This window comes from Salvelinus namaycush, chromosome 6, assembly GCF_016432855.1.
Source record: "Salvelinus namaycush isolate Seneca chromosome 6, SaNama_1.0, whole genome shotgun sequence".
Classification (NCBI taxonomy): Eukaryota; Metazoa; Chordata; class Actinopteri; order Salmoniformes; family Salmonidae; genus Salvelinus; species Salvelinus namaycush.
Genome location: NC_052312.1, coordinates 29,968,163 through 29,996,114, shown reverse-complemented (window position 1 = coordinate 29,996,114; position 27,952 = coordinate 29,968,163). Strand labels below are relative to the sequence as shown.

The following is a 27,952-nucleotide window of genomic DNA, read 5'->3' as shown; positions in this document are numbered from 1 at the left end:
AATACAGTTGAATGGCAGATGATTTTATCCAGCTTGTGATGGTCTAGCCAATAGCTGACTTAGCTAGCTAGATTTATCTCCCCAGAAACCAGCCAAGAAAAATCCTGATTGGATCTTTTTTTCTCTTCAGTGTTAACCCTTTCCTTTCCAACAAAAGCTGAAGAGATTAAATCAGAACATCATTGAAAATAATAATATTAGAATTACATTATTAGAATTCCTATTTTATAAATCCTTAGCCCTTGTGTTTGGGTTAGTAATACTTTGTAGAGTGGCTCTATTTTCCCTCAGCATGGATTTTTTTCACTACTCTGAATGTCTTAAGAATCCACATGTTGTCTTGAAATTTTGAACTCTTATGGTGGTGATTTGTGATTTGACAAAATTACAATCATGGTCTTGAATTGGACTGGCATTTTTCTGGTCAGACCCTTTGTCCCCCTCCGGTCTTGGTCTTGACTGGTACTCGATTTGCTCCAGTCTTGGTCTTGAATCGGTCTCGCTTTAGGTGGTCTCAAACACAACACTGGGTCATGACCCTCCCAATATTTGAAATATGTCAATTTGACACCCTCTCTTGCCTTGGTGACCTGTAGCAACACCCATAGTTTAGAATACTACCAAAGTTTTCTTTGAACTCACAAAATTGAGCCCAATATAATTGTTACCAGTTGTCACTCGAGATGCTCACATTGTCACCAGGAAACCACTATTTGAAAAATATCAAATTTTATTAGTCACATGCGCCGAATACAACGAATGCAACCTTACAGTGAAATGCTTACTTACGAGCCCCTAACCGACAGTACAGTTTCAAAAAATACGGATAAGAAAAAGAGATAAAAGTAACAAGTAATTAAAGAGGAGCAGTAAAAAATAACAGTATATACAGAGGCGTGCCAGTATAGAGTCAATGTGTGTGGGGGGGGGGCAGGCAATGTGAATAGTCTGGGTAGCCATTTGACTAGATGTTCAGGAGTCTTATGGCTTGGGGATAGAAGCCGTCCACCCCGCAAGTTACACGCCTGGCACACACACACGTGCACAGTCACTTCATACTGTATATTATGCATTTCTTTAGTCTCGCTTTCAAAACTTTGCATGCACTTTCTAAGAATCTACCCTGTTGCTTCAAGCTCCAATCAGCTGCCTGAAAGCAATTTCTTGTCATCTCTCCAAATGTATATATCTTTATAATAGGATTTGCCAGTTGAAGAGCGCTGTGATGAGCTGGAATTATAAACAAAGGCCAATCTGGCAACCCCCTGTGGGTGCTCCACACTCTTCACAGCACGACCTGCTCACATCAGAGTGCTACTCTTGGCCTCATTTCAAACCACACACACACACACGCATGCACTAGCATGCACGCTCACATGCACAAGTATGCACACACACACACATGCATGCCTGTAAGCTGTTTATATATTTAAAAAAATATATTGGTTTTCACATACGTGTTATCAGTAATACAATAATAATACTATAATGAATTATTACAACATAGCATTAATTTAATTTTCCAGGTGGGGGAGGAGAGGGTGCCCATAAGCTGGCACACACACACACACACACACTCCCCTGCCACCTCCAAGAAAGCAGTCACCATGGTGATAGTCATTCCAGTAAACTTGTACTGTGTTGTATTGGCCCTTTCTGATACCTTTCCAAAGTGCAAAACGATGTTAGTACTCCCTCTCAGTCCGCTTTTCTCTCTCCTCATACTCAAATCATTACTGACAAGGGATAATGCCTAAAACCTTTTTAATTCAGCACTATTCTTTTAGGGTGTTGCTCTAGGCCACCAAGTGCGAACAGTCAGTATCTAGATCATGTGTATAAAAAGCTTGATAGTGTATGTGATGTAAACAGAGAGGTCTACTTTCTTGGGGACCTGAATATTGACTGGTTTTCATCAAGCTGACTGCTAAAGAGGAAGCTTCTAACTGTAACCAGTGCCTGTAATCCGGTTCAGGTTATTAATCAACCTACCAGGGTGTTAACAAACACCACAGGAACAAGATCATCCACATGTATTGATCACATTTTTAATACTTTAAAACGTTGTTCTAAAGCTGTATCTGTGCCCATTGGATGCAGTGATCACTGATACACCATTGGCTATATCCAGGAAAGCCAAGGTTCCAAAAGCTGGGCCTAAAGTAGTGTATAGGAGATCATACAAAATATTTTATGTGGATGATGTTAAAGATATTTGTTGGTCTTGTTGGTGATTAATAAGCAGCATCCAGACGCTGCACTGAATTTATGAAATTGCTTCTTCCAATTATTGATAATCATGCACCTGTTAAACTGTCAGAACTGTTAAGGCTCCATGGATTTATGAGGAATGGAAAAACTGTATGGTTGAAAGAGATGGGGCAAAAGGGGTGGCTAATAAGTCTGGCTGCACATCTGAATGGTTGACTTATGCAAATTGAGAAATTATGTTACTAAACTCAACAATAAGAATAAACTATATTATGACGCTAATATCAATGATATAAAGAAAGATGTGGGAAAAAAACTTTGGAGTGCTTTAACCTCTCTTGGGCACGTGAGACGGTAGCGTCCCACCTCTTCAACAGCCAGTGAAACAGCCAAGTAGAACAGTTACACATGTCAGAAATAGAGATAAAATTAATCCCTTACCTTTGATGATCTTCATATGGTTGCACTCAGCAGACATTCATTTACTCAATAAATGTTCCTTTTGTTCGATAAAGTCTCTTTGTACCCAAAAACCTCTGTTTTGTTACGTTTTCTTCAGTAATCCACAGGCTCAAACGCAGTCAAAACAGCAAGACAAAAAAAATCCAAATTGTATCCATAAAGTTCATAGAAACATGTCAAACGATGTTTATATTCAAACCTCAGGTTGTTTTTAGCCTAAATAATCGATAATATTTCAACCGGACAATAACGTCAATTTAAATGGTAAACAAGAAACGCACGCACTCGGTCTCGCGCATGAAAAAGCTCTGTGACACTTTAGGGTCCACTCATTGACTGCTCTTACTTCTTCATTTTTCAGAATACAAGCCTGAAACAATTTCTAAAGATTGTTGACATCTAGTGGAAGGCATAGAAACTGCAATTTGAGTCCTAAGTCAATGGATACTGTAATGGCACTGAATAGAAAACTACAAAACCAAAAATAAAACGACTTCCTGAATGGATTTTTCTCAGGTTTTTGCCTGCCAAATCAGTTCTGTTATACTCACAGACACTATTTTAACAGTTTTGGAAACTTTAGAGTGTTTTCTATCCAAATCTACCAGTTATATGCATATCATATCTTCTGGGCCTGAGAAGCAGGCAGTTTAATTTGGGCATGCATTTCATCCAAAATTCCGAATGCTGCCCCCTTCCCTAGTGAAGTTAAATGAAATGATGTGCAGAAAGACAAATTCACCTTGTATCTTTCATCGAATCCGATGGCTTATTCATTACAAAACCATTTGATGTTGCCAATTATTTGAATGATTACATCAGTGGCCAAGTGGGCAAACTTAGGCAAGAAATGCCAACTATGAACAGTGAGCCATCGTATTCATACAGAAAAAAAACGAATAATGAAGGAATAACATTGTAATTTCACATTTTGTAAAGTGTGAGAGAGGTGGATTTTTTTGGCATTGACAACTTGGCATTGACAACTTAGATGTAAAGAAAGTGAGGATGGAAACTGACTCTATAGCCACTCCTATCTGTCATATCTTTAATCTGAGCCTAGAGGTGTTTGTCCTCAGGCCTGGAGGGAAGCCAAAGTCAAGAATGGTAAAGCGGCCAAGAATAGTAAAGCATCCTTTGCTGGTTCTTACAGTCGACCTATAAGCTTGCTGCCAGCTCTCAGTAAACTGTTGGAAAAAATACAATGCTATTTCTCTGTAAACAAATTATTTATTGACCATAACCTGTTGTTGAAAAACCGTATGTGTTATGGTTTTTTAACCTCTGCCATATCGTGGAATCAGAGCTATCTATCTGATAGAACACAGAGGGTTTTCTTTAATGGAAGCTTGGTGGACGGCAGGGCAGCTTCCTTGGCCCTCTACTCTTTTCTGTTTTTACCAATAACCTGCCACTGACATTAAACAAAGCCTATATGTCCGTGTATGCTGATGATTCAACCCTATACATGTCAGCAACCCCAGTTAGTGAAATCACTGCAACCCTAAACAAAGAGTTTCAGTCAGTTTTAGAATGGGCGGTCAGTAGGGCTGACCCCAATTAGTCTACTGGTTGATTGTTTGGTCCATAGGCTGTTGGTAGACCGAGATTTCTTTAGTCGAGCAGTCGCAATTATTTATATTTGGTTATGGTGCACAAGACACTTCTCTGAGTCGCGCCTGTCTCAGTGGACAAATCCATTGCCGATATTATGGGGATGGCACAGTCCATCACTGTAAGACGTAATACTGAAATTCTATATGGTTATTTTATGTAAAAAATTATTGTGCAACACTAATAAATATAATATTATTTAAAGACAAATGCGCTTTCTCCTGCGTTGGATACAGTCGCTGTCCGCGGTTCTGAAACATAATCTTCAGTGCACCATAGAATTGGTGCCTTTCCTTATGTTGCTATGTGCATAATAGCAAAGTTAACCAGCATATTGGGATTGAGAATAATGTTGTGGAGGCAGCAGCAGACGAGACAAGGAAACAGCCCTTGCCTTAGCCTAATTGTCTAAGAAAATTGAGGATAGAGTAAACTCCAATTTAATTAGGTTTATAATCAATAGCCAAACTGTTAAATGGGCCTGGCTTCATGAATCATCCATATTTACTGTATGTACAGAAATAAGACAGATCCTGCTTCTGTTGCCTGTTTGAGTCTTTGTTTAAAGCCTACTGATAGCCTACTGATTCAGTGAGCACCAAGCCTCATGCATTGGCAAAATGTTGGATAAAGCAATTTCACAGATTCAGCTGTTTTTAATCTTTGCTATGCTATAATAAAGGCTTGATAATACATTTTTGGGGGAACAGACTGGTATTACTTATAATTTATTCAATGTCACCCAGCATACCAGACATTCATGCTTTTAAATGCAATCAAGCAAAGGGAGCAAAGGGAGCTTTGAATAATTAGCCTAAACAATAAATAAACCCAATTCACAAATGCATGCACCTGTTTTTAGTCTGGTGTAATAAATGCTTTATCTTTTTATTTGTATTTATTAGAACAGACTCTCTGCTACACTTATTTATTTAGTGTTTACACAACAACAAATTATCAGAAAAAATGATATTGTAATCTAACAGCAACTGTTTGGCACACATACTACTCATGCAACGCTTGCTCATATATCCTCCTTTTTGTTGATCTCCAGAAGGTTTCAGAACTAAGTCAAATGTCTTCCGCAGATTTGACTTCCCCTTTCCCTCCTGAGCAACCATTAAACATTCGCCCGTTTCAATTTCTTTTGCATGTCCTCCGCATCCATTTTGCTGTTGAGATTACTGTGTTCAGAGTTTGTTATAACCAGTTTATTGATGTGATTATGATATGCTCTAGGTCAGGCCCAGTTGGTCACATGCATGTGATGCTTACATGTTTCATGTAAAGAGAGCAAGGGTTGAGGGTAGGGTTGCACATTTTGGGGAATATTCAGAGGTGGAAACTTTCCGTGGGAATAAACGGGAATATATGGGAATGGACGGAAATATATGCAAATTAATATTAATACCATTTAAATGTATATGTTTTTTGCGTTGGATATATTTACCTTATCATAAGTAGACATAATTGCAAATGATTAAATCCTTCCAATAGAAATGTAAAAAATAATTTAGTTACGAATTGAACTTTACTTAAATGAGTTGACTCTTCACATGGGACAATTTCACTGAACAACAAAAGAAAGGGAATATTGAATGATCCCCAATGATCCATCGCATCTCCCAAAAACATTTTCAACATACATCTGTAAAATGATAGTCTAGAAACTAAGGCTTTGGTTGTCTTCCTCTCAGGATTCCATGTCTTCTCCCTGGACCTCCTCAATGTCCACCTCTTGAACATCAGCCAAGAACTTTGCCCTCATCCAGGCCAAGGTGGCGAGGCACAGTAGTGATGATGCCATAGGCCTTGTTGATCTCTGCACCAGACAGGATGCTCTTGCCATACTTGGGGTCCAACATGTATGCTGCGGCATGTATGGGCTTCAGGCAGAAGTCGTCACGATTTTTGATGTATTTCAGAACTGCAGTTTCCTCTGCTTGGAGCAACAGTGAAGTGGGCAGGGCAGTACAGATTTCTGAACATCAGACAGGATGGCATTGTCTCCCTCAATCCGTGCAATGGCTACTGCTTTAGGTTTCAGGCTGCTGACCACTCTCTCCCAAAATACATCATCCAGGAAGATCCTCTTGATATCGGCAGGCTGTGATATGGCCATTTCTTGGAGAGATTCCTTCCACTTCAGGAGACTGTCAAACATTATGACAACACCACCCCAATGGGTGTTGCTGGGCAGCTTCAATGTGGTGCTCTTATTCTTCTCACTTTGCTTGGTGAGGTAGATTGCTGCTATAACTTGATGACCCTTCACATATTTAACCATTTCCTTGTCTCTCTTGTAGAGTGCATCCATTGTTTTCAGTGCCATGATGTCCTTGAGGAGCAGATTCAATGCATGAGCAGCACAGCCAATGGGTGTGTTGTAAGGGTAGGGCACCTCCACTTTAGACCAAGCAGCCTTCATGTTCGCAGCATTGTCTGTCACCAGTGCAAATGCCTTCTGTGATCCAAGGTCATTGATGACTGCCTTCAGCTCATCTGCAATGTCGAGACCAATGTGTCTGTTGTCCCTTGTGTCTGTGCTCTTGTAGAATACTGGTTGAGGGGTGGAGATGTAGTTAATTATTCCTTTCCCACGAACATTCGACCACCCATCAGAGAGGATTGCAATACAGTCTGCTTTCTCTATGATTTGCTTGACCCTCACTTGAACTCTGTTGAACTCTGCATCCAGCAAATGAGTAGAGAAAGCATGTCTGGTTGGAGGGGTGTATGCTGGGTAAAGAACATTCAGAAATCTCTTCCAATACACATTGCCTGTGAGCATCAGAGTTGAACTAGTTGCATACACAGCTCGAGCAAGACATTCATCAGCATTTCTCTGACTACGTTCCTCCATTGAGTCAAAAAACTTCTGATTCCAGGAGGACCATGGAGGACCGACTCAGCAGTGACTCAGTTTATTTTAAGACAATGGCTGTCAGCAGATTGAGGAGTGTGTTGACATCTATAGCGTGCCATGCCAACTGTAGTGTGTCCTATTATTTGATTGAATAGGTGTGTGTGCTATCTCATGAATGATTCAAAGTGAGCAGCAAGGCAGTAAAGGCCCCAACATACAGCTGAATGAGTAAAGGGGAAAAGAGGGAAACCCAACTGTGATGTCATGATTTTGTCTACGTCTGCTCTGCACTTCAGAGGTGAGGCTGGCGGTTCTCATCCTATGATGTCACAAGGAGCCTAGTTCTCCCAGTTCAATAAAGGTTTGAAATGAAGAAGGGATACATGGGTAAACACAGTAAGACTTGGATAAGTACACACCTTGATCTGAGTAAACTCGGGCAACTCAATAATCTACTACTCGAACAGTATATTGAAGGTAATTAAAGAATAAATGTGGATACTTAAGCTATTTTTACTAAATTATCCCTCACTTAACAAACCGCTCCCCCTTTTCATATTTTTTGTTAAATTGAAAACAGCTCTTGAGTTAAGTAAATTCCGCTGTAGCAATTTGCATTCCATTTCCATAATATTATCAATAACGTTTTCCTGGGTCACCGTAATGACTTTCAGAGTTGTCATGGTGTCTTTCATTTTTATGGCCTCTTGAATATTCATTAAGCCACAAAGGGCAGGACAGAAAGTCTTTATCTGAACATGAATCCCTTTCCTCTGGAAAGGTGATATTCATTTAATACAGGACAAGAGGTTGTAGGAGACTAGAGAACAGTTATACGACTTTAATATAGACTGCTGTTGTGAGAAGGAGAGAGAGAGAGTGCAGCAATACCTTTTTCAAACTGCTGAGCCAAGCCAAGCTGTACTCTGCTGGACTGGTTACTAATCTACCTACGTTGCTGGAACGGTGCTTGTAAAGATGTTTGAGGTTGTAGTAGTAGGGAGGACAGAAAATAATATTGGCCTGAGTATTTGAGTTGAGCATCCCGAGCTCCACCTGGGGGCGAAGGAGGCTTAGCCCCCTCAGTTTAAATGTGTGCCCCCAACCTTTTAATTTGATGTACTTATATAAAAATAGCAAAAAAGTACAAGTGACAGGTTAGTGCAAAATGGACAGAGCGTGCGTAGGGGGGCTATGGAAAACCACTGGGGCAGTTAGGTATGACTAGGGCTGTCGCGTGGACGGTATTACCGCCACACTGGCGGTAACGAGTCATGAAGGCAGTCAAATTCCACATGACCATTTAGTCACGGTAATTAGGCTTCTTCTAGCTCTGATGCTGTCATTAGTAGCCTACCGAACTTGCTAACTGCCTGGTACTCAGCTCTCTATTGTCCCTTTAATCACTCTGACATCAATGCAAATCTAATCAAAAATCTAATCAAACACTTCACGAGAGCCCATGAGCTCATGTTGCGCAATATTTCAGTAGGCTATGCAATTGCACGAGAAAACAGAGTGATGGCCTCTACTAAAAAGATGAGGATCCCATCAGCTTTCTACAGGCTAGGCCTACTATATTTATTTCTGAACTTTCCTAATATTAAGCACATTGCTTATATTTACAACAGGAGTGTAGCCTATCTGGCTGGCATGAAAATATACCACGGGAAAAGTGTTCTCCATTCGCTATTTAAGTGCATAGATGACATGTATTTTTTCCCGCTGCCCCTGTTTCGATACAGGTGCTTGATAATGGTCCACTCTACATCAAAACAAATTTCACACATACAGTACCAGTCAATTTGGACACACCTACTCATTCAAGTTTTTTTTTTTTTCACTATTTTCTACATTGTAGAATAATAGTGAAGACATGAAAACTATGAAATAACAAATATGGAATCATGTACTAACCAAAAAAAGTGTTAAACAAATCAAAATATATTTTATATTTGAGATTCTTCAAAGTAGTCACCCTGTCACGTTCTGACCATAGTTCTTTTGTATTTTTTTTGTTTTAGTATGGTCAGGGCGTGAGTTGGGGTGGGCAGTCTGTGTGTGTTTTTCTATGTTGGTGTTTTTGTGTTCGGCCTGGTATGATTCTCAATCAGAGGCAGCTGTCAATCGTAGTCCCTGATTGAGAATCATACTTAGGTAGCCTGGGTTTCACTTTTGGTTTGTGGGTGTTTGTTTCCGTGTCAGTGTTTGTTCGCCACACGGTACTGTTTTGTTCGTTCACTTCGTTTATTGTTTTGTTCCAGTGTTCTGTGTTGTTTATTAAAAAGACATGAACACTTACCACGCTGCGCTTTGGTCCGATCCTTCTTCCACCACAGACGATCGTTACACACCCTTTGCCTTGATGACAGCTTTGCACATTGTTGGCATTCTCTCAACCAGTTTCATGAGGTCACCTGGAATGCATTTCAATTAACATGTGTGTTTTGTTCAAGTTAATTTGTTGAATGTATTTCCTTCTTAATGCATTGAGACTATCAGTTGTGTTGTGACAAGGTAGGGGTGGTATACAGAAGATAGCCCTATTTGGTAAAATACCAAGTCCATATTATGGTAAGAGCAGCTCAAATAAGCAAAGAGAAATGACAGTCCATCATTACTTTAAGACATGAAGGTCAGTAAATCGGGAACATTTCAAGAACTTTGAAAGTTTCTTCAAGTGTAGTCGCAAAAACCATCAAGCACTATGATCAAAGTGGCTCTCATGAGGACCGCCACAGGAAAGAAGGATCCAGAGTTACCTCTGCTGCACAGGGTAAATTCATTAGAGTTACCAGCCTCAGAAATTGCAGCCCAAATAAATGCTTCAAAGAGTTCAAATAACATACACATCTCAACATCACTTGTTCAGAGGAGACTGCATGAATCAGGCCTTCATGGTCGAATATCTGCAAAGAAACACTACTAAAAGACACCAATAAGAAGAAGAGACTTGCTTGGGCCAAGAAACACGAGCAATGGACATTAGACCAGTGGAAATCTGTCCTTTGGTCTGATGAGTCCAAATTTGAGAATTTTGGTTCCAACCGCCGTGTCTTTGTGAGACGCAGAGTAAGTGAACGGATGATCTCCGCATGTGTGGTTCCCACCGTGTAGAATGAAGGAGGAGGTGTGATGGTGTGGGGGTGCTTTGCTGGTGACACTGTCTGTTATTTATTTAGAATTCAAGGCACACTTAACCAGTATGGCTACCACAGTATTCTGCAGCGATATGCCATCCCATCTGGTTTGCGCTTAGTGGGACTATCATTTATTTTTCAACAGGATATTGACTCAAACACACCTCCAGGGTGGGTAAGGGCTATTTGACCAAGAAGGAGAGTGATGGAGTGCTTCATCAGATGACCTGGCCTCCACAATCACCCGACTTCAACCCAATTGGTTGGGGATGAATTGGACTGCAGAGTGAAGGAAAAGCAGCCAACAACTGCTAAGCATATGTGGGAACTCCTTCAAGATTGTTGGAAAAGCATTCCTCATGAAGCTGGTTGAGAGAATGCCAAGCATGTGGAAAGATGTCATCAAGACAAAGGGTGGCTACTTTGAAGAATCTCAAATATAAAACATATTTTGATTTGTTTAACACTTTTTTGATTACTACATGATTACATATGTGTTATTTCATAGTTTTTATGTCTTCATTATTATTCTACTATGTAAAAATAAAGAAAAACCCTTGAATGAGTAGGTGTGTCCAAACCTTTGACTGGTACTGTACATTTGCAAATATTACCGTCATCTTTGAAACACCAGCGCTGTGTAAATACATCTAAAACTCTTTTGAACCTCTACCTGTCTGCCTCCTGCTGAATCTTTGTCCTTACTTCTGCTAGAAGGCCCCTATTTTTACGCGGCGGAGGTAAGCTACAGATTTTGCGCCAACCTGTTACTTCAAAAGCACTCGATGATCTCGAACTCTGAGTCTCTGCATTTGATCTTCATGTTTATTGTGGTATAGCGTGATATAAGCAGAATTCAATAGAAATCCCCTCGCCGATTTCAACTGCCCCCTTAGTCACTTTATCCTGGCGCCCGGTCTGTTCTTCAGAGAATTAGAACCTAATTGTGTTGAGCTGAATCAAGGAAAGTAGCTCAACTATGGTAATATGAAAGCATCTTTGTAATATTGAATAGGGCTAACTGGCTCAGTTAAAAAGGTCAGCCTTTCCAAGACCTCACCTGCGTATCTCTACTGGGTGGGAAAAGAGAAGATTACACACTGTACATAGATTCCCCTGGCTCAGGGTGTGTTGTCTGATAGTTATTTCCTCAAGGCCTCTTGTCTCTCCAAGGGGGAAGGAGGAAGATAATTGCAGGCGCATTGTGCGCTAATAAACCCCCCCCCCCAGTAACGCCACGGGTTGCTAACGTTGAATTATAATTACCTACCTAGCGCTCTCCCTCTACTCTGCTCTCTCTCTCTCTCTCTCCTAACGCTGATTGCAAATCCATGTGTCTTGATTAGAAGTGTTGCTTCTGAATACACGCAGACCAAGAAAAAATAGAGGTTAAAGAGAAAGCAAGATAAAGGAGAAAGAGCGAGAGAATGGGAGGTGAAAGAGAGCAGAAAAGGGAGGGTAGAGAGATGAGAAAATAAGATAGATGTGTATGAGTGAAAGAGAGGTGAAAGTGACCGAGAGAGCATTTACTTCTTAAGGCATTCAAGATGATTCATTTTCACATTTTCCGTTAATGTTATTGACCTCCAGACTGTCCTGTCATCTGTGGTGTAATAAATACATGTTTTAGTCTTCCTCACAGAAGAACGACTTGGGTCGTTCCATGAACTGAGTGCCTTTTGTGACCTTTGTGACCTGTGTGAAGCTAACCACAATAAGTATTAGCCACAATAGCGGAATTTGCGGTTCACCTTCAAAATAGAGGTCTCCATTTAAAACTGATGCAACGGATACAAATAGTGGAATAATGACATATTTGGACTACAAAACGCTGAACAAGGTTGGAATGTTATTTAAATTCAACAAAAGACAGTTAGTTACATACAAAAAAAGAAAAAAATCTGTTGAAATCGCACTGTTGATGTAATACACTTGTTGACAAGTATATTGACAAATATTAGCTCTGTTTCTCTTATTGTGGGACTTTTAACTATGGGAAATCCACTCACTATCCAGCCTTTTGAGCATATTGACATTCATATTGCAATGTACAGCTTTAGCTATGGGTCTTGGGCAATGTTCCCTCTAAGTTGCAAGCAGGCGCGCAGCTCCCCCAGGACTGCCACACAGAAGAAATATCAGCACGTGCAGAGAAGCACGAGATTGAACTTTTCCCCATTAGTGAACACTATCAACATTTCCCTTTATTGTGAAAATTGTGAACGAATCAACTCAATATTAGCCACTTTCACTGCAACATACCGAAACAAAACTAACTATGCAAGAGATTTTGTTGTAGGCAGAGCTGCAGTAGGCCTATATGCAAATAGACCATTGACATATATGGATCTGTGCCATTCATGTTGATCTGTACTGTTTTTACAGCATGAACGGTCGTGAGTAGATGCGCTTGTTTTGAGATCAAAGCGAGAGCTGCATGTAGCGACTTGTGCACATGTGTACATTTGTTCATATCCTTTGCTAGTTAGTGAGTTATTAGCCCAGTTATAGATCATACTGTAGGCTGAACGATAGAACAGTTATTTGTTCAAATGTTATGGGATGCATTTTCTCCATAGTTTGTTATGGTAGTCCACTCTGGTAGGCCTGCATTGATTAAATAGCCACAGTATTCTACTTGACCACTGTTTAAACTAACTTACAGCGGGTACAGCCTCAGTAAACGCGCGCCGGAAGTTTCACAGAATTTTCAATCCCTAAGTTTGCTCTTAGCAGACCTGAAATTTGCTCAGTGATGGAAAACATTGGTCTTGGGTCCATGAAATGATGTATCAACCTACTCGGGGACACCCACAGAACACAACTGTGAAGAGTTTACACAAATACTAGAGTTGTTGCTCTTATTGTGGGACTTTACCTGTTAACTCTTTAACTATTGAATATTAAAAGAATGTCATATTTAATAAAGTGTCCTTTAATATAGACCACATGGAGAATTCAATAAATCAGCATTTTGACATGTCTCAGTTGTGTACTGTGGGTATCACTGAGTAGGCTGATGACCCAAGATCCATAGGTAAGGCTGTATATTGCAATATGAATGTCAATACGCACAGTAGGTTGACTGACAGTCACATTAGCTCACCAAAGTCCTGCAATAAGAGTCTACGATACTGACAACTCTTCACAGTTGCGTTTTTTGGGTGTCACTGAGTAGGGTGATACTCCATTTCATGGACCCAAGATCCAAAAGTAAGGATGTACATTGCAATATGAATGTCAATATGAACAATAGGCTGGATAGTGAGGTGATTTCTTACAGTTAAAGTCCCACATTAAGCTACGACACTAATATTTGTGTACACTCTTCATAGTTGAGTAGGCTGATACCCCATTTCATGAAACCTGTCCTCTGTGGACTGCATTCTTGCTTTACCTGCACTAGACCTATGCCCCCCGCCCTTCATCCCCCCCCCATTATTAAATATAATTGGCCCTATCCCTGCCACCCACAAATGCCTGTTGGTAGTGTAGGCCTTGCCAACCAACCCAGGAGGAGCTCTATGTGTGTGAGTCCTCCGATGGCCCTGGTCTTGTTTATTTGTTTGATTTATAGTCTGACAGACCCACTGAATTGGGTGTGATGGGATGGGACGGAGCTTTGTTTAGCCTACTGTGTTGCCCTTCATCAGTACCCATTCACAGTCACCTGCACAAAGACAGCAGTGTGTGTTGGCACCAAGGCAAGAAAGACGGGGAGACCGAAAAAAACAAAGGGATTTTTTCCGTTTTTTTTTCATTCAACCACTCCTATTGTAATAAGCATAGGCAGTTAAGCTGACGTTCAGTGTCGTTCATGGGGATCGTAATATGGCAGCAGATCTGAATTGCGCTGATCTGGTTAGTCTGGTTAGGTAGCTTATGTGTGTCCCAAATGCCACCCTATTCCCTAAATTGTGCACTACTTTTGACCAGACCCATATGGTCCCTGGTGAAAAGTAGTGTACCCTAAATGGAATAGGCTACCATTTGGGATGCAGATTTGGTCTGAAATGGCTCTATTCTATTTAGAGTGAGTGGCTGTGCCTGAGGGTACAAGTGCACCCCTGTTCTGCTGCATTCAGCGGCACACACACTTTTAGAGCTAGCTACTTTGAGGGACTACACATATGCATACAAAAGCACACACACACACACACACACGCACACACACACAGGGAAAGAGAGACAGAGCAAGAGTGAGTGACTGACTGGAATTTGTAAGTGACAATCAAAATCCATAGGTGTCTATTACTGGATGAGAGGACTTGTGAAACCCTGTCTGAATCCTATTTGTGTGTGTAATCCTGTTATTAACTCGTCTACAGCAGGATCCTTACGTGGCTTTTCACTATATGCTTGTGGAATCAACTGCTACAGTTTTAAATTCTCGTTTATTTTGGCATTCTAAGATTAGAACTAAACTGAACATTCACAATCAAGCTTCTCTGTAACAGTGGCTGGGCCTGTATTCATAAAGCGTATCAGAGTAGTCCTAGGGGTGCTGATCTAGGATCAGTGTGAAGTTCAGTTTTTCATCTCACAATTACTCTTTTTACAGAGAAACAACAAAATGGGATATTCTGAGTCTATGTCAATGAAAAAATGTTATCAAAAGATCATTTTTGGCGTCTCAAATAAATCTGTAACATATTTAGCTTTTTGTGTTGCGTACCTAGCTAGAGAGGAACGTGTTTTGCTAGCGATGTTTCTGTAGCAGATTTTGCAATACAAATGCCCACCCGATTGATACAAAGCATGGCATAATTCTGCCATGTAGGTCTACTTTTTCGGTTAACATTTACATGGTTGAGAAGGTTTTGGGGAAAGCCTTTCTATTTCCCACAAGACCGTTATCATTAGCATCGCTACTGGCTACACAAAGACAGTTATCATTAGCATCGCTACTGGCTACACAAAGTGATAGGCCTAGTTGATTACATGTGGCATTGATTTTGCAAACACCGTTTGTGAATGCTCGGACATGGACTCATCTCCGAGCAGACCATGCGATTAATCAGGGGGGGCCGGATCCTAGATCAGCACTCCTACTCGGAGACTCTTTGTGAATACAGGCCCTGGTCTACTCCAATTGGAGTAATTTCCCCCATCATAAAAGACAGAGAGTTTAGGGATTAATCAACAGTCGATTTGCTACACTGGCAAAATGGAACATAGTCCTAAAGTGTCTTTTTTTCTTTCTTACATAATTACAATGAGGAGAATGGGTCGATTTCATGGTGGAGGGAAGGGAACACTGGACACTACAAATGACCTAGGGGAATTGTCAGAGAGGGAGGGGAGAGAGAGAAGCCTTTTCATTTTCTTCTTTTGCAATTTTACTCCCATCCTTCAGAAGAGGTAGGCTATTGGTTTCTGGGTTAAAAATAGATAGATGTTCTTCCCAATGTAAAGCACTGATACAAAAAAAAACATCCAGATCCATGTCCTTTTGATAGGTCTATCAGCTGTCTCCTTCAGTCTTGCTGTCTAAGTAAAGGGGACTTGTATTACTCTTAGGCTGGGGTCCTAGAACCCAATTTCAGGCTGCCTAAATGACTGCCTGAGTACATTTCTGCAAGGTGGGCCTGGCTAGTGCTATGACAGCGCTAGTCATCAGTATTTTGAAGATGACTCTATTTCTCAGAAGTTAAGACAACTAATATCACTGTGGTTTCTTACCATGCCTCATGGGTTCCATTTTAAAGCTTATTTTGTCCTCTGACATGACTTGGACACCATTGCTTGGAGGGATGGTGGATGTGTTGTGAAAGAGACCGGTGTAAGTTGGGTGTGTTGGTGTAGTGTGTTGGATGGAATCCTGGATAAACGGTGTCTCGCGTTCTGCTGACCGCCGGGTCAGGAAAGGCGTAAGGGAAGGTGCACACACAAACCCTCTTTCTCCCTCTCTCTCTCAAAGCTCAACTTGTATTCTCTGGCTTTAGAGGTGTTTTGGGATACTCCCTCAAGTGCTCAAGTTTTCCATGGCATGATGGGTGAGGCTTGTTATGACAGAGAAACATACACACACATTACCGTTATGTGTTTCCGTTAGACCATACTGACCATATAGTCCATTAGTGTATCAATGAATGGCGTCTCTGTTTTGTCTTCAACAGGGGCATTCCTGGAAAGAAGTGTGGAAACATCATTGTTAAGGCAGAAGAGATGGGAAACTGCAGGGTGAGTAGTGATAGCAGGGGATATGGATTTTTTGGGGGGGTTCGTATCATTTGATTTACACAACATGCCTACCACTTTGAAGATGCTAAATATTTTCTCTTGTGAAACAAACAAGAAATAAGACAAAAAACAAAAAACTTGTGTGCATAACTATTCACCCCCCCTCAAGTCAATACTTTGTAGAGCCACCTTTTGCAGCAATTACAGCTGCAAGTCTCTTGGGGTATGTCTCTGTAAGCTTGGCACATCTAGCCACTGGGATTTTTGCCCATTCTTCAAGGCAAAACTGCTCTAGCTCCTTCAATTTGGATGGGGTCCTTTGGTGTACAGCAATCTTTAAGTCATACCACAGATTCTCAGTTGGTGTCACGCCCTGACCATAGAGAGCTTTTTATGTCTCTATTTTGGGTTTGGTCAGGGTGTGATTTGGGTGGGCATTCTATGTTCTATTTTCTATGTTTTTGTATTTCTTTGTTTTGGCCGGGTATGGTTCTCAATCAGGGACAGCTGTCTATCATTGTCTCTGATTGGGAACCATACTTAGGTAGCCCTTTAGCACTTAGGTAGCACTATAGCCCTTAAACAATACAAAAACGACCGTGAAGCTTATTGTTTTGTCGGCGTCATTCTAATAAAAAGGAATATGTACGCTCACCATGTACGCTTTGGTCCACTTCCTTTGACGGCCGTGACAGTTGGATTGAGGTCTGGACTTTGACTAGGCCATTCCAAGACATTTAAATGTTTCCCCTTAAACCATTCGAATGTTGCTTGAGCAGTATGCTTACGGTCATTGTCCTGCTGGAAGGTGAACCTCCGTCCCAGTCTCAAATCTTTGGAAGACTGAAACAGGTTTCTCCTCAAGAATTTCCCTGTATTTAGTGCAATTCATCATTCCTTCAATTCTGACCAGTTTCCCAGTCCCTGCCGATGAAAAACATCCCCACAGCATGATGCTGCCACCACCATGCTTCACTGTGGGAATGGTATTCTCGGGGTGATGAGAGGTGTTGAGTTTGTGCCAGAAATAGCGTTTTCCTTGATGGCCAAAAAGCTCAATTTTAGTCTCATCTGTCCAGAGTACCTTCTTCCATATGTTTGGGGAGTCTCCCACATACCTTTTTGTTTGCTGATTTTTTTTTTCTTTAAGCAATGGCTTTTTTCTGGCTACTCTTCTGTAAAGCCCAGCTCTGTGGAGTGTACGGCTTAAAGTGGTCCTATGGACAGATACTCCAATCTCCGCTGTGGAGCTTTGCAGCTCCTTCAGGGGTCTCTTTGTTTCCTCTCTGATTAACGCCCTCCTTGCCTGTTGAGGGATTTTTGGTGGGCGGCTCTCTCTTGGCAGGTTTGTTGCGGTGAAATATTCTTTCCATTTTTTAATAATGGATTTAATGGTGCTCCGTGGGATGTTCAAAGTTTCTAATATTTTTTTATAACCCAACCCTGATCTGTACTTCTCCACAACTTTGTCCCTGACCTGTTTGGAGAGCTCCGTGCCGCTTGCTTGGTGGTGCCCCTTGCTTAGTGGTGTTGCAGACTCTGGGGCTTTTCAGAACAGGTGTATATATACTGAGATCATGTGACAGATCATGTGACACTTAGATTGCACGCAGGTGGACTTTATTTAACTAATTATGTGACTTCTGAAGGTAATTGGTTGCACCAGATCTTGTATAGGGGCTTCATAGCAAAGGGGGTGAATACATATGCACGCACCAGTTTACCATATTTCTTTAAACAAGTTACTTTTTCCATTTCACTTCACCAATTTAAACTATTTTGTGTGTGTCCATTACATTAAATCCAAATAAAAATCCATTTAAATTACAGGTTGTAATGCAACAAAATAGGAAAAACACCAAGGGGAATGAATACTTTTGCAAGGCACTGTACATCATACCCACATAAGGACAACATCAATCAATAAACACGTTGCCATGGCATATACATTAAATTATATTGTTATGGATTTACTATCATAGGATATTACTCTCACCTTGATGCTGAGTAGAGTTGCTCTGAGCTGTGTCCTGCAATGTTACTGTTGACTGATCAGCATTAATGTCTGCATCTACTATCAGAAGTCTCTCACCAGTATCTGCTGTGAATACTGAGCTGTGCTGTCAGTTTCATCAGTCTCAATGTCTCTCTCTGTTACTGTAGGAGTCAGTGATGATGCAGTTCTGTGGGAATAAACTGGACAAGAAAGATTTCTTCGGCAAGTCAGACCCTTTCCTCGTCTTCTACCGCAGCAATGAAGACGGCACGTGAGTATACTTTACCTACCCCTACTTCAGATCCTCTCCTCCATTCAGTTCCATCCATCAGTCCCGCAATCTGAGGGAAATTAGATTCCATTGAATTCCTTTAGGTAAACAACATTGCCTCTCTTTGTTGGTTTGTGTGTGTGTGTGTATTCTCTCTCTCATCAACACAGGTCAGATAAGCAGGTCTACTCGATCAATCAATCAATAAAAATGTATTTGTAATGCCCTTCTTACATCAGCTGATGTCAGAAAGTGCTGTACAGAAACCCAGCCTAAAACCCCAAACAGCAAGCAATGCAGGTGTAGAAGCACGGTGGCTAGGAAATACTCCCTAGAAAGGCCATAACATAGGAAGAAACCTAGAGAGGAACCAGGCTATGAGGGGTGGCCAGTCCTCTTCTGGCTGTGCCGGGTGGAGATTATAAGAGAACATGGCCAAGATGTTCAAATGTTTATAGATGACCAGCAGGGTCAATAATAATCACAGTGGTTGTCGAGGGTGCAACAGGTCAGCACCTCATGAGTAAATGTCAGTTGGCTTTTCATAGCCGATCATTCAGAGTATCTCTACCGCTCCTGCTGTCTCTAGAGAGTTGAAAACAGCAGGTCTGGGACAGGTGGCACGTCCGGTGAACAGGCCAGGGTTCCATAGCCGCAGGCAGAACAGTTGAAACTGGAGCAGCAGCACGGGCAGCTGGACTGGGGACAGCAAGGAGTCATCAGGCCAGGTAGTCCTGAGGCATGGTCCTAGGGCTCAGGTCCCCCGAGAGAAGAGAGAGAGAGAATACTTAAATTCACACAGGACACCGGATAACACAGGAGAAATACTCCAGATATAACAGACTGACCCTAGCCACCCCGACACGTAAACTACTGCAGCATAAATACTGGAGGCTGAGGCTTTATTACACACACACAAACACACACACCTATGTTACAGCTGGCAGAGCAGAGAGGAGATGACCTAGAGGGAGCAGTGGTTGGAGGGAAAGCTCCCTATTGCCCCCCTGACCTCTCTGTACAGGGGTCAATCCTCTCTCGCTCTCACTCTTTTTCTCTCTCTCTCTCTCACTATCAGTTAATGGAAGGTGAAGCTCTCTGAACTCATATTCCACACTGCACTATATTCACTTTAAAACCATTTACTTTTGCAGTGAATGATGATTATACTGAGAATTCCTCAGTTGATGGTAATTGCTCCTAGAACTGAAACAGATCTTTTTTTGTGCCGGTCATCATGATGACATTTAAAAAAAAATGTAATCGCTCGATATTTTGGCAAAGTATGGAAAAAGGAATCAATGTCTTAGAGATTTGTATCACTAAATGAGTGCAATTTATCTTCTTGGGGGGGGAAGAAAGATCTGAGGGAGCTGAGAGTCAAAGAGAGACGTTTAAACTTGAGAAAAAACTTGAGAAGATCGCAGGAAGATAGTTTGTCTCGCTAACTCTAACTTTGCACAGACACTCTGAGGGAATGAGAGAGAGAGAGAGAGAGAGAGAGAGAGAGAGAGAGAGAGAGAGAGAGAGAGAGAGAGAGAGAGAGAGAGAGAGAGAGAGAGAGAGAGAGAGAGAGAGAGAGAGAGAGAGAGAGAGAGAGAGAGAGAGAGAGAGAGAGAGAGAGAGAGAGAGAGAGAGAGAGAGAGAATGGGAGGAAGATGTGGGGGAAATAGAGGGGGATAAAGAGGAACAGTGAAAGGAATATTGTCCAGTGATTGATTGATCCATTGATAAGTGTATGGCTTGTCTTGTCGCTGTGTTTCTCCAGGTTCACAATCTGCCATAAGACAGAGGTGGTGAAGAACACACTTAACCCAGTGTGGCAGGCCTTCAAGATACCTGTCAGAGCACTCTGCAATGGAGACTACGACAGGTCAGTGTGTGTGTGTGTGTCTGTGCGCGTGTGTGTGTGTAGAGTGGCCAGCAAGATTAAACTGGCATTAACTGTTTTGCTGAAGTGTGTGAGGGCCATGGTGATAATCTTTTTTTTAACAATTTGAGTGCTTTGTAAAAATGATTTTGTGACAGGATCTAATCTGCAAGAGGAGAAAATATTTTTTAGATGGACTCCATTTTATAAGAATCACCATGCATGCATGGAATTCCTTGGTTACTAAGTTGGTTGTGAACCTATTGTCACGTCCTGACCATAGAAAGCCTTTATTTTCTATGGTAGAGTAGGTCAGGGTGTGACTAGGGGTTTAGTCTAGTTTATATTTTTTATGTTGGGTTCTAGTTAGTTTTTTCTATGTTGGTGTTTTAGTATGATTCCCAATTAGAGGCAGCTGGCTATCATTGTCTCTAATTGGGGATCATACTTAAGTAGCATTTTTTTCCACCTGTGTGTTATGGGATATTGTTTGGAGTTAGTGCACTTTGCACCTCTGTAGTCACGGTTTGTTCCTTTATTGTTTATTGTTTTGTCTTTGCTATAGTTTCACTTCTTTAATAAATTATGTGGAACTCTACATTTGCTGCACCTTGGTCCGACCATTATTACGAACAACGTGACAGAATATCCCATCAACAAAGGACCAAGCAGCGTGCCCAGGAGGAGGAAGTATCCTGGACTTGGGAAGAGATTCTGGATGGGAAGGGATCCTGGACTTGGGAAGAAATCCTGGCAGGACAGGATCGCCTTCCATGGCGGGAGACGCAAGCGGTGAAGGAAGGACAGCGACGACGACAGGGTTCGCGGCCACGACGCAAGCCCAAGAAGCAGCCTGAAAATATTTTTTGGGGGGGGGCACATGGAGTGGTCGGCGGAGCCAAGGAGTGAACCAGAGACTGTCAGTGAGTTGAGGGAGAATGTGGAGGAGAGAGAAATGAGAGAGTTATTGAAATGGTGGAGGATGCACGACATTTGCCCTAAGGAGCGTGTTATCGATTTAAAGCCACCTGAGTCAGCTCTCCGTACTCGTCCTGAGAAGTGTGTTAAAGTTCCGGTACAAGTGATGCCGGCTATACGCACCAGGTCTCCAGTACGCCTTCTCAGCCCAGTACGTCCTGTGCCAACTCCCCGTACTCGTTCTGAGATGTGTGTTAAAGTTCCGGTACAAGTGATGCCGGCTATACGCACCACGTCTCCAGTACGCCTTCTCAGCCCAGTACTTCCTGTGCCAACTCCTCGTACTCACCGTGTGAAGAGTGTCATCGTTCCGGTACAATGTGTGCCGGTTCTATGCACCAGGTCTCCAGTACGTCTCAACAGCCCAGTACGTCCTGTGCCAACTCCCCGTACTCGTTCTGAGAAGTGTGTTAAAGTTCCGGTACAATTGATGCCGGCTATACGCACCAGGTCTCCAGTACGCCTTCTCAGCCCAGTACTTCCTGTGCCAACTCCTCGTACTCACCGTGTGAAGAGTGTCATCGTTCCGGTACAATGTGTGCCGGTTCTATGCACCAGGTCTCCAGTACGTCTCAACAGCCCGGTACGTCCTGTGCCTGCTCCTCGCACTCTCCCTCAAGTGCGTCTTCCCAGTCAGGTACGTCCTGTGCCTGCTCCTCGCACTTTCCCTGAAGTGCGTGTCCCCAGTCCGGTGCCACCTGTACCGGCCCCACGCATCAGGCCTCCAGTGCGCCTCCCAAGTCCAGTACGTCCTGTGCCAGCTCCTCTCGCTCGCCCTGAGGTGCGTGACACCAGCCCGGTACCATCAGTGCCGGCCCCACGCACCACGCTGGCCCCACGCACCAGGCGACGGTTCCCAGTCCGGAGCCTCCGGCGACGATCCACGGTCTGGAGCTTCCGGCGACGATCCACGGTCTGGAGCTTCCGGCGACGGTTCCCGGTCCGGAGTTTCTGGCGACGGTTCCCAGTCCGGAACCTCCTGCGACGGTCAACGGTCCGGAACCTCCAGCTCCATGGCCGGAGCCTTCCCCTGCGCCGATGCCCAGTCTGAGCATGGTGTCCAGTTCAGCTCCAAGGCCAGAGTCTGGCGGGAGCCTTCCCCTGCACCGATGTCCAGTCTGAGCATGGTGTCCAGTTCAGCTCCAAGGCCAGAGTCTGGCGGGAGCCTTCCCCTGCACCGATGTCCAGTCCAAACACAGCGTCTAGTCCAGCTCCATGGCAGGAGCCGTCTGCGCCGATGCCCAGTCCAGACACGGCGTCCAGTCCCGCTCCATGGCACAAGTTTTCTTCTGCACCTAGGTCCAGTCCAGGCACACAGTGTTCAGCCTGGGTCCATGGCTGGATCTGCAGGATGAGCGGGTTCTTCGTCCCGCACCAGAGCCGCCCCCAATGCTGGTGGATCTGCGGGATGAGCGGGTTCTTCGTCCCGCACCAGAGCCGCCACCGATGCTGGCGGGATGAGCGGGTACTTCGCCCCGCACCAGAGCTGCCACCGACACTAGACACCACCCCCCCCCTAACCCTCCCTTTTTGTTTCAGGTTTTGCGGTCGGAGTCCGCACCTTTGGGGGGGGGGGGGGGGTACTGTCACGTTCTGACCATAGAAAGCCTTTATTTTCTATGGTAGAGTAGGTCAGGGCGTGACTAGGGGTTTAGTCTAGTTTATATTTTCTATGTGGGGTTCTAGTTTGTTTTTTCTATGTTGGTGTTTTAGTATGATTCCCAATTAGAGGCAGCTGGCTATCGTTGTCTCTAATTGGGGATCATACTTAAGTAGCATTTTTTTTCACCTGTGTGTTATGGGATAATGTTTGGAGTTAGTGCACTTTGCACCTCTGTAGTCACGGTTTGTTCCTTTATTGTTTTGTCTTTGCTATGGTTTCACTTCTTTAATAAATTATGTGGAACTCTATATTCGCTGCGCCTTGGTCCGACCATTATTACGAACAACGTGACACCTATTAAATGCGTATGGAAGCTATTATAATGAACTCCAAAGGAGAAATTAATGCTTGGTCTGCTTATGAATAGCCTTCCTCTCTGCAATCATCTTTCTCCCTCAGTGGAGCAGTCTATTCACATGCCTGACTGACAGACAGGTGTCATGCCCTCACTCAAATGTAATGGCCCTTAAATCCAGGGTGTAAGAAGCGCTGCAATAGTCTTTCACACACAAGTTTGAAATTCCCAGTGTGCGTGTGTGCGTAATGTAAAGGACAATGTGTGTGTTTCACTCCACAATCCCATCTCAGGGACTGTGTTTGTATTCATCTCCAGTTGTCAGCGGGCTTGTTTGCCAGTGATAAGGCACAAAGCCCCAGATGGATGGCCTGAGCTAGTCAGGCTGCATTGATTGGAGCAGAGCTGGGCCCTGGCTCTGTCTGAGTTGTTAGGAGGTTAGTTAGAGAGAGCTCATTGTTATCAGTGTGTGGGGAGCCAAGGAAGCACGCGAATGAAGGCTTACACACACACACACATACATATACATTGATTTACGCGCACATACACACACAGCGAGAGTGCGAGTCTCTGGGGGTCTGGGATGAGAGATAAGGGAGAGGCAGGATGAGAGCCACGCAAGAACGCTAACAATGGAGAGCTGTGTGTCCCCCTGCTGATAGTACCACCGCTGATGGGCCCTTGTTAGAGACACACACTCTCACGCACGCACACATACACACTTTCTCCCGCCACCATGGGGACTACAGAAGGAGCAGCAAACCCATTGTCTGTCCTGTCAACTCATCACTCCTGTCGTGTCCTCAGAGCATCTTTAGGTTGTGCTTCAATACAGTAATTGTTTTCCAATGAGGGAGTTAATAAAGTCCACTGCTGTTTGTATGAGGGGTCATCCCCCGTGCTGTCCTCCTCTACAGTAGATGGGTGCCATTTGGGTCGCAGTGCAGGACTCCCTCCCTCAGGACCCAGGGGAGGTGTTCTGGTAGATTACTGTATGGCTGGATGGCTTTATCTCCTAAGCCTTGTATCTAGTCAGCTTAGATGGATGGTGATGGGCTCATCCTTCAATCCATTTAGTAGGAGGCTGAGCAGTGTGTGTGTGTGTGTGTGTGCGTGCGTGCGTGTGTGTGCGTGTGCGTGTGCGTGTGCGTGCTCTGACAATGCCGGAGTGTGCCTCCTCTTATCATCATACCCCCTTACGAACCCCTTCAGGAAACTCATTAACCTGTGACTTCTCACCCGGTGGTAATCTATAACTAATGATTACCTTTTCATCTAAGCGTCTGTTCATTATTTTCTTCTTTCTTTTTTCTCATCTGAGAAGAGAGGTGAAATTGAGACAGGTGAAATTGGTGCTGGGTGGAAATACGCATAGCCACAGTCAACTACTTATCTCTTGGCCCTGGTGAAGGAAAATGGCCACTAGTCAGGGGAAAACGATTCTTCAGTTTGAGGGGATTGGATGATGGTGGAAGAGCACTGCTTTTCTCTCTCTAACATTCGCTATTTTGAACACTAATATAGACATGATATAGATGACTATAAACGATCCTCCTTCAGAATAGTATGCATTTGAACTTCAAACTTGTTTGGTGGGAATGTACAATGCCATGATCATAGATTCTGCTGATAATTGTCCTGTTAAACTGAATAAATCTGTTTCTAATATATATATTTTTTTCACCCTACTAGAACGATCAAGATAGAATGCTACGACTGGGAAAGAGATGGAAGGTAATTTAATTTGAGTCTTAATTGAAAAGCACCTTCATTAGCATGATGTAATCCACTGTGTTATCTAAATTAGGATACTTTAACTAATCCTAATCTATATTTCTAGAAGGTAAGGAAGCTGGAGGGGATGCTGATTCATTCAACACACATTGACACGTTGTTGTTGAAGTGGGGGAATTGGATTGGCCCATAAATATAGAGGCAGGGCCAAGGGCGGGGCAGCAGTAGAAGAAACACCAACTTGATATGAGTGTCAACATTTCATATTATGGGTTTAGTGGGCAAGGGTATTGCACTGGGGTATTACATTACGGTATGCTCTCACTCCCTCTGTCTTGTTGCCTCTTTATACCTGTCAGCGTTATGTCAAGTGTTACCAGACCTGTCTTTGCTTGCAGGTAGAGGGGTTAACCTTTGTTTACGAATTTATTTTATTTTAAGGAAGTGCATTGAATATACAGTGCCATGAAAAAGTATTTGACCCCTTTCTGATTTTCTCTACTTTTGCATATATTTGACACTGAATGTTATAGGATCTTCAACCAAAATCGAATATTAGATAAAGGGAACCTGAGCGAACCAATAACACAACAATTACACACTTATTTCATTTATTTAATAAACAAAGTTGTACAACACCCAATGTCCCTTGTGTGAAAAAGTAATTGCCCCCTTGCACTTGTTAGGTTCTAACTTTGAGTAAATAAATCACGGACACTGAAGAAGCTTAACCATGTCTCCTCCTTATCGCTAAACATTGCATCATTATTGCTGAGCAGGGAGCTAAGTGATATGATCCTTCAACGGTTTCTCCCCTTGTCAGTACTGCCACATGCGATCGTGTTCCCTGCATTCAACCCCTCCCAAGCTTCATTATAGCACCCGTCATGTCTCTTTTGTAACTAATGTTCCTATTCTTCTGAGTATAACAATGTTCAAAGTTTACCCCAGAATCCAACACACTTAATAACTGGTTGTGTCAACTTTAGCTGCTTGTTGATCAGTCGATGTAGAGGATTTTGTCATCCAAAAAGTTACTTTTGAATCATCTGTCCGTAGAACATTCTTCCAAGAATCTTGCTGATCCTCCAGGTGCTTTTTGGCAAACTTGAGTAAACTTTTTGGACGACACGGGTCCCATTATGCCTGGCGAAAACCAAACACTGCATTTCACTGTAAGAACCTTTTACCAATGGTCTAGCATGGTGGTGGTAGTGTGATGGTTTGGGGATTCTTTGCTGCCTCAGGACCTGGACGACTCGCCTTAATAGAAGGAACCATGTATTCTGCTCTGTATCAGAGAATTCTACAGGAGAATGCCGGTCCATCTGTCTGTGAGCTGAAACGCAACTCGGTCATGCAGCAAGACAATGATCCAAAACACACAATCAAGTCTACATGAAAATGGCTAAAACGTTTTGGAATGGCCGAGTCAAAGTCCAGACCTAATCCCAATTGAGATGTTGTGACAGGACTTGAAATGAGCAGTTCATGCTTGAAAACCCACATATGTCCCTGAGTTGAATTAGTTCTGCATGCAAAAGTGGGCCAAAATTCCTCCACAGCGATGTGAGAGACTGATCAACAACTACAGGAAGCATTTGGTTGCAATCACTGCATCTAAAGGTGGCACAACCAGTTATTGAGTGTAAAGGGGCAATTACTTATTCACACAGGGGAATTGAGTGTTGCATAACTTTGTTTATTGTAAACTCAGGTTCCCTTTATCTAATATAAGGTTTTCGTTGAAGATCTGATAACATTCAGTATCAAAAATAGAGAAAATCAGAAAGGGGGCAAATACTTTTTCCCACCCTCAAGTGGCTGCATGAAAAACACAAGTGAAATCTCTACTTACTCACTCTCAAATAATTATTAAATGTCTATCTATCTCACTCTTTATTGCTTTAACATTTCATTAATAATAACTTATCTCAACCGATCACATTCCATCCACTAGACTATTATAATACTTTGCAATACACTTCTTCATAGGCACGTCGATCAGGCTTCTGCCACTAACAGTGGTGCTTTGTGGGTTGTGTATTTGAAATAGTATGATTTTACTAATGATTGTTTTGTGCGTTGTGTCCTTAGCCATGACTTCATAGGAGAGTTCAGTACCAGCTACAGAGAGCTATCCAGAGGCCAGTCCCAGTTCAATGTGTATGAGGTAAGTGTGTGTATGTGTGTGTGTGTGTTTGCGTCATGTTTACGTATGTATGTGTACTTGGTGGAATGCAATATTATGTATCTGTATACTTTTAACGTCACTCACCCACACAGAAGCACATTTAGTAAATCTCGTCTGGAGCGATTCTTTATGGCATTTCTCCTGGAATTTCATTCACGAAGTTGGACGTAAAGTGAGGGAGTTTTGATGGATGGCCAGCCTCCACACTCCGTCTCTTAAGATAGAGCTGAACAGTTGTTCATTAAAAACAATATTCTGAGTGGGAAGCACACAGGGGGACCCTTATTTTAAGCAGCTGGTGTTTGTCTAATGAGAGAAAGAAGACACACAGCCACACCGTGATTGTGTGCTGTCATCCAGGATTCTGGCACTGGGACATGAGAATCTATCATAATTTCCCAAGTCACAGCTCTTGGCTTCCACCCATATTCTCTGGTTTGTTTTTTTCCTCCACCGTAAATTGTACAATTTAGGA

The 27,952-nt window shown here is 42.8% G+C and overlaps 1 protein-coding gene across 1 annotated transcript in view; it reads left to right on the top strand.

Moving 5' to 3' along the window:
* The window catches only part of LOC120049845 (copine-8-like), a 118,885-nt gene that overhangs the window by 59,631 nt on the left and 31,302 nt on the right, over positions 1-27,952 (top strand). The window contains exons 7-11 of the mRNA XM_038996301.1: positions 16,413-16,476; positions 18,640-18,743; positions 20,512-20,616; positions 25,242-25,283; positions 27,381-27,456. Of these exons, the coding sequence (XP_038852229.1) occupies positions 16,413-16,476; positions 18,640-18,743; positions 20,512-20,616; positions 25,242-25,283; positions 27,381-27,456 (391 nt within the window). The remainder of the gene's footprint in view (positions 1-16,412; positions 16,477-18,639; positions 18,744-20,511; positions 20,617-25,241; positions 25,284-27,380; positions 27,457-27,952) is intronic.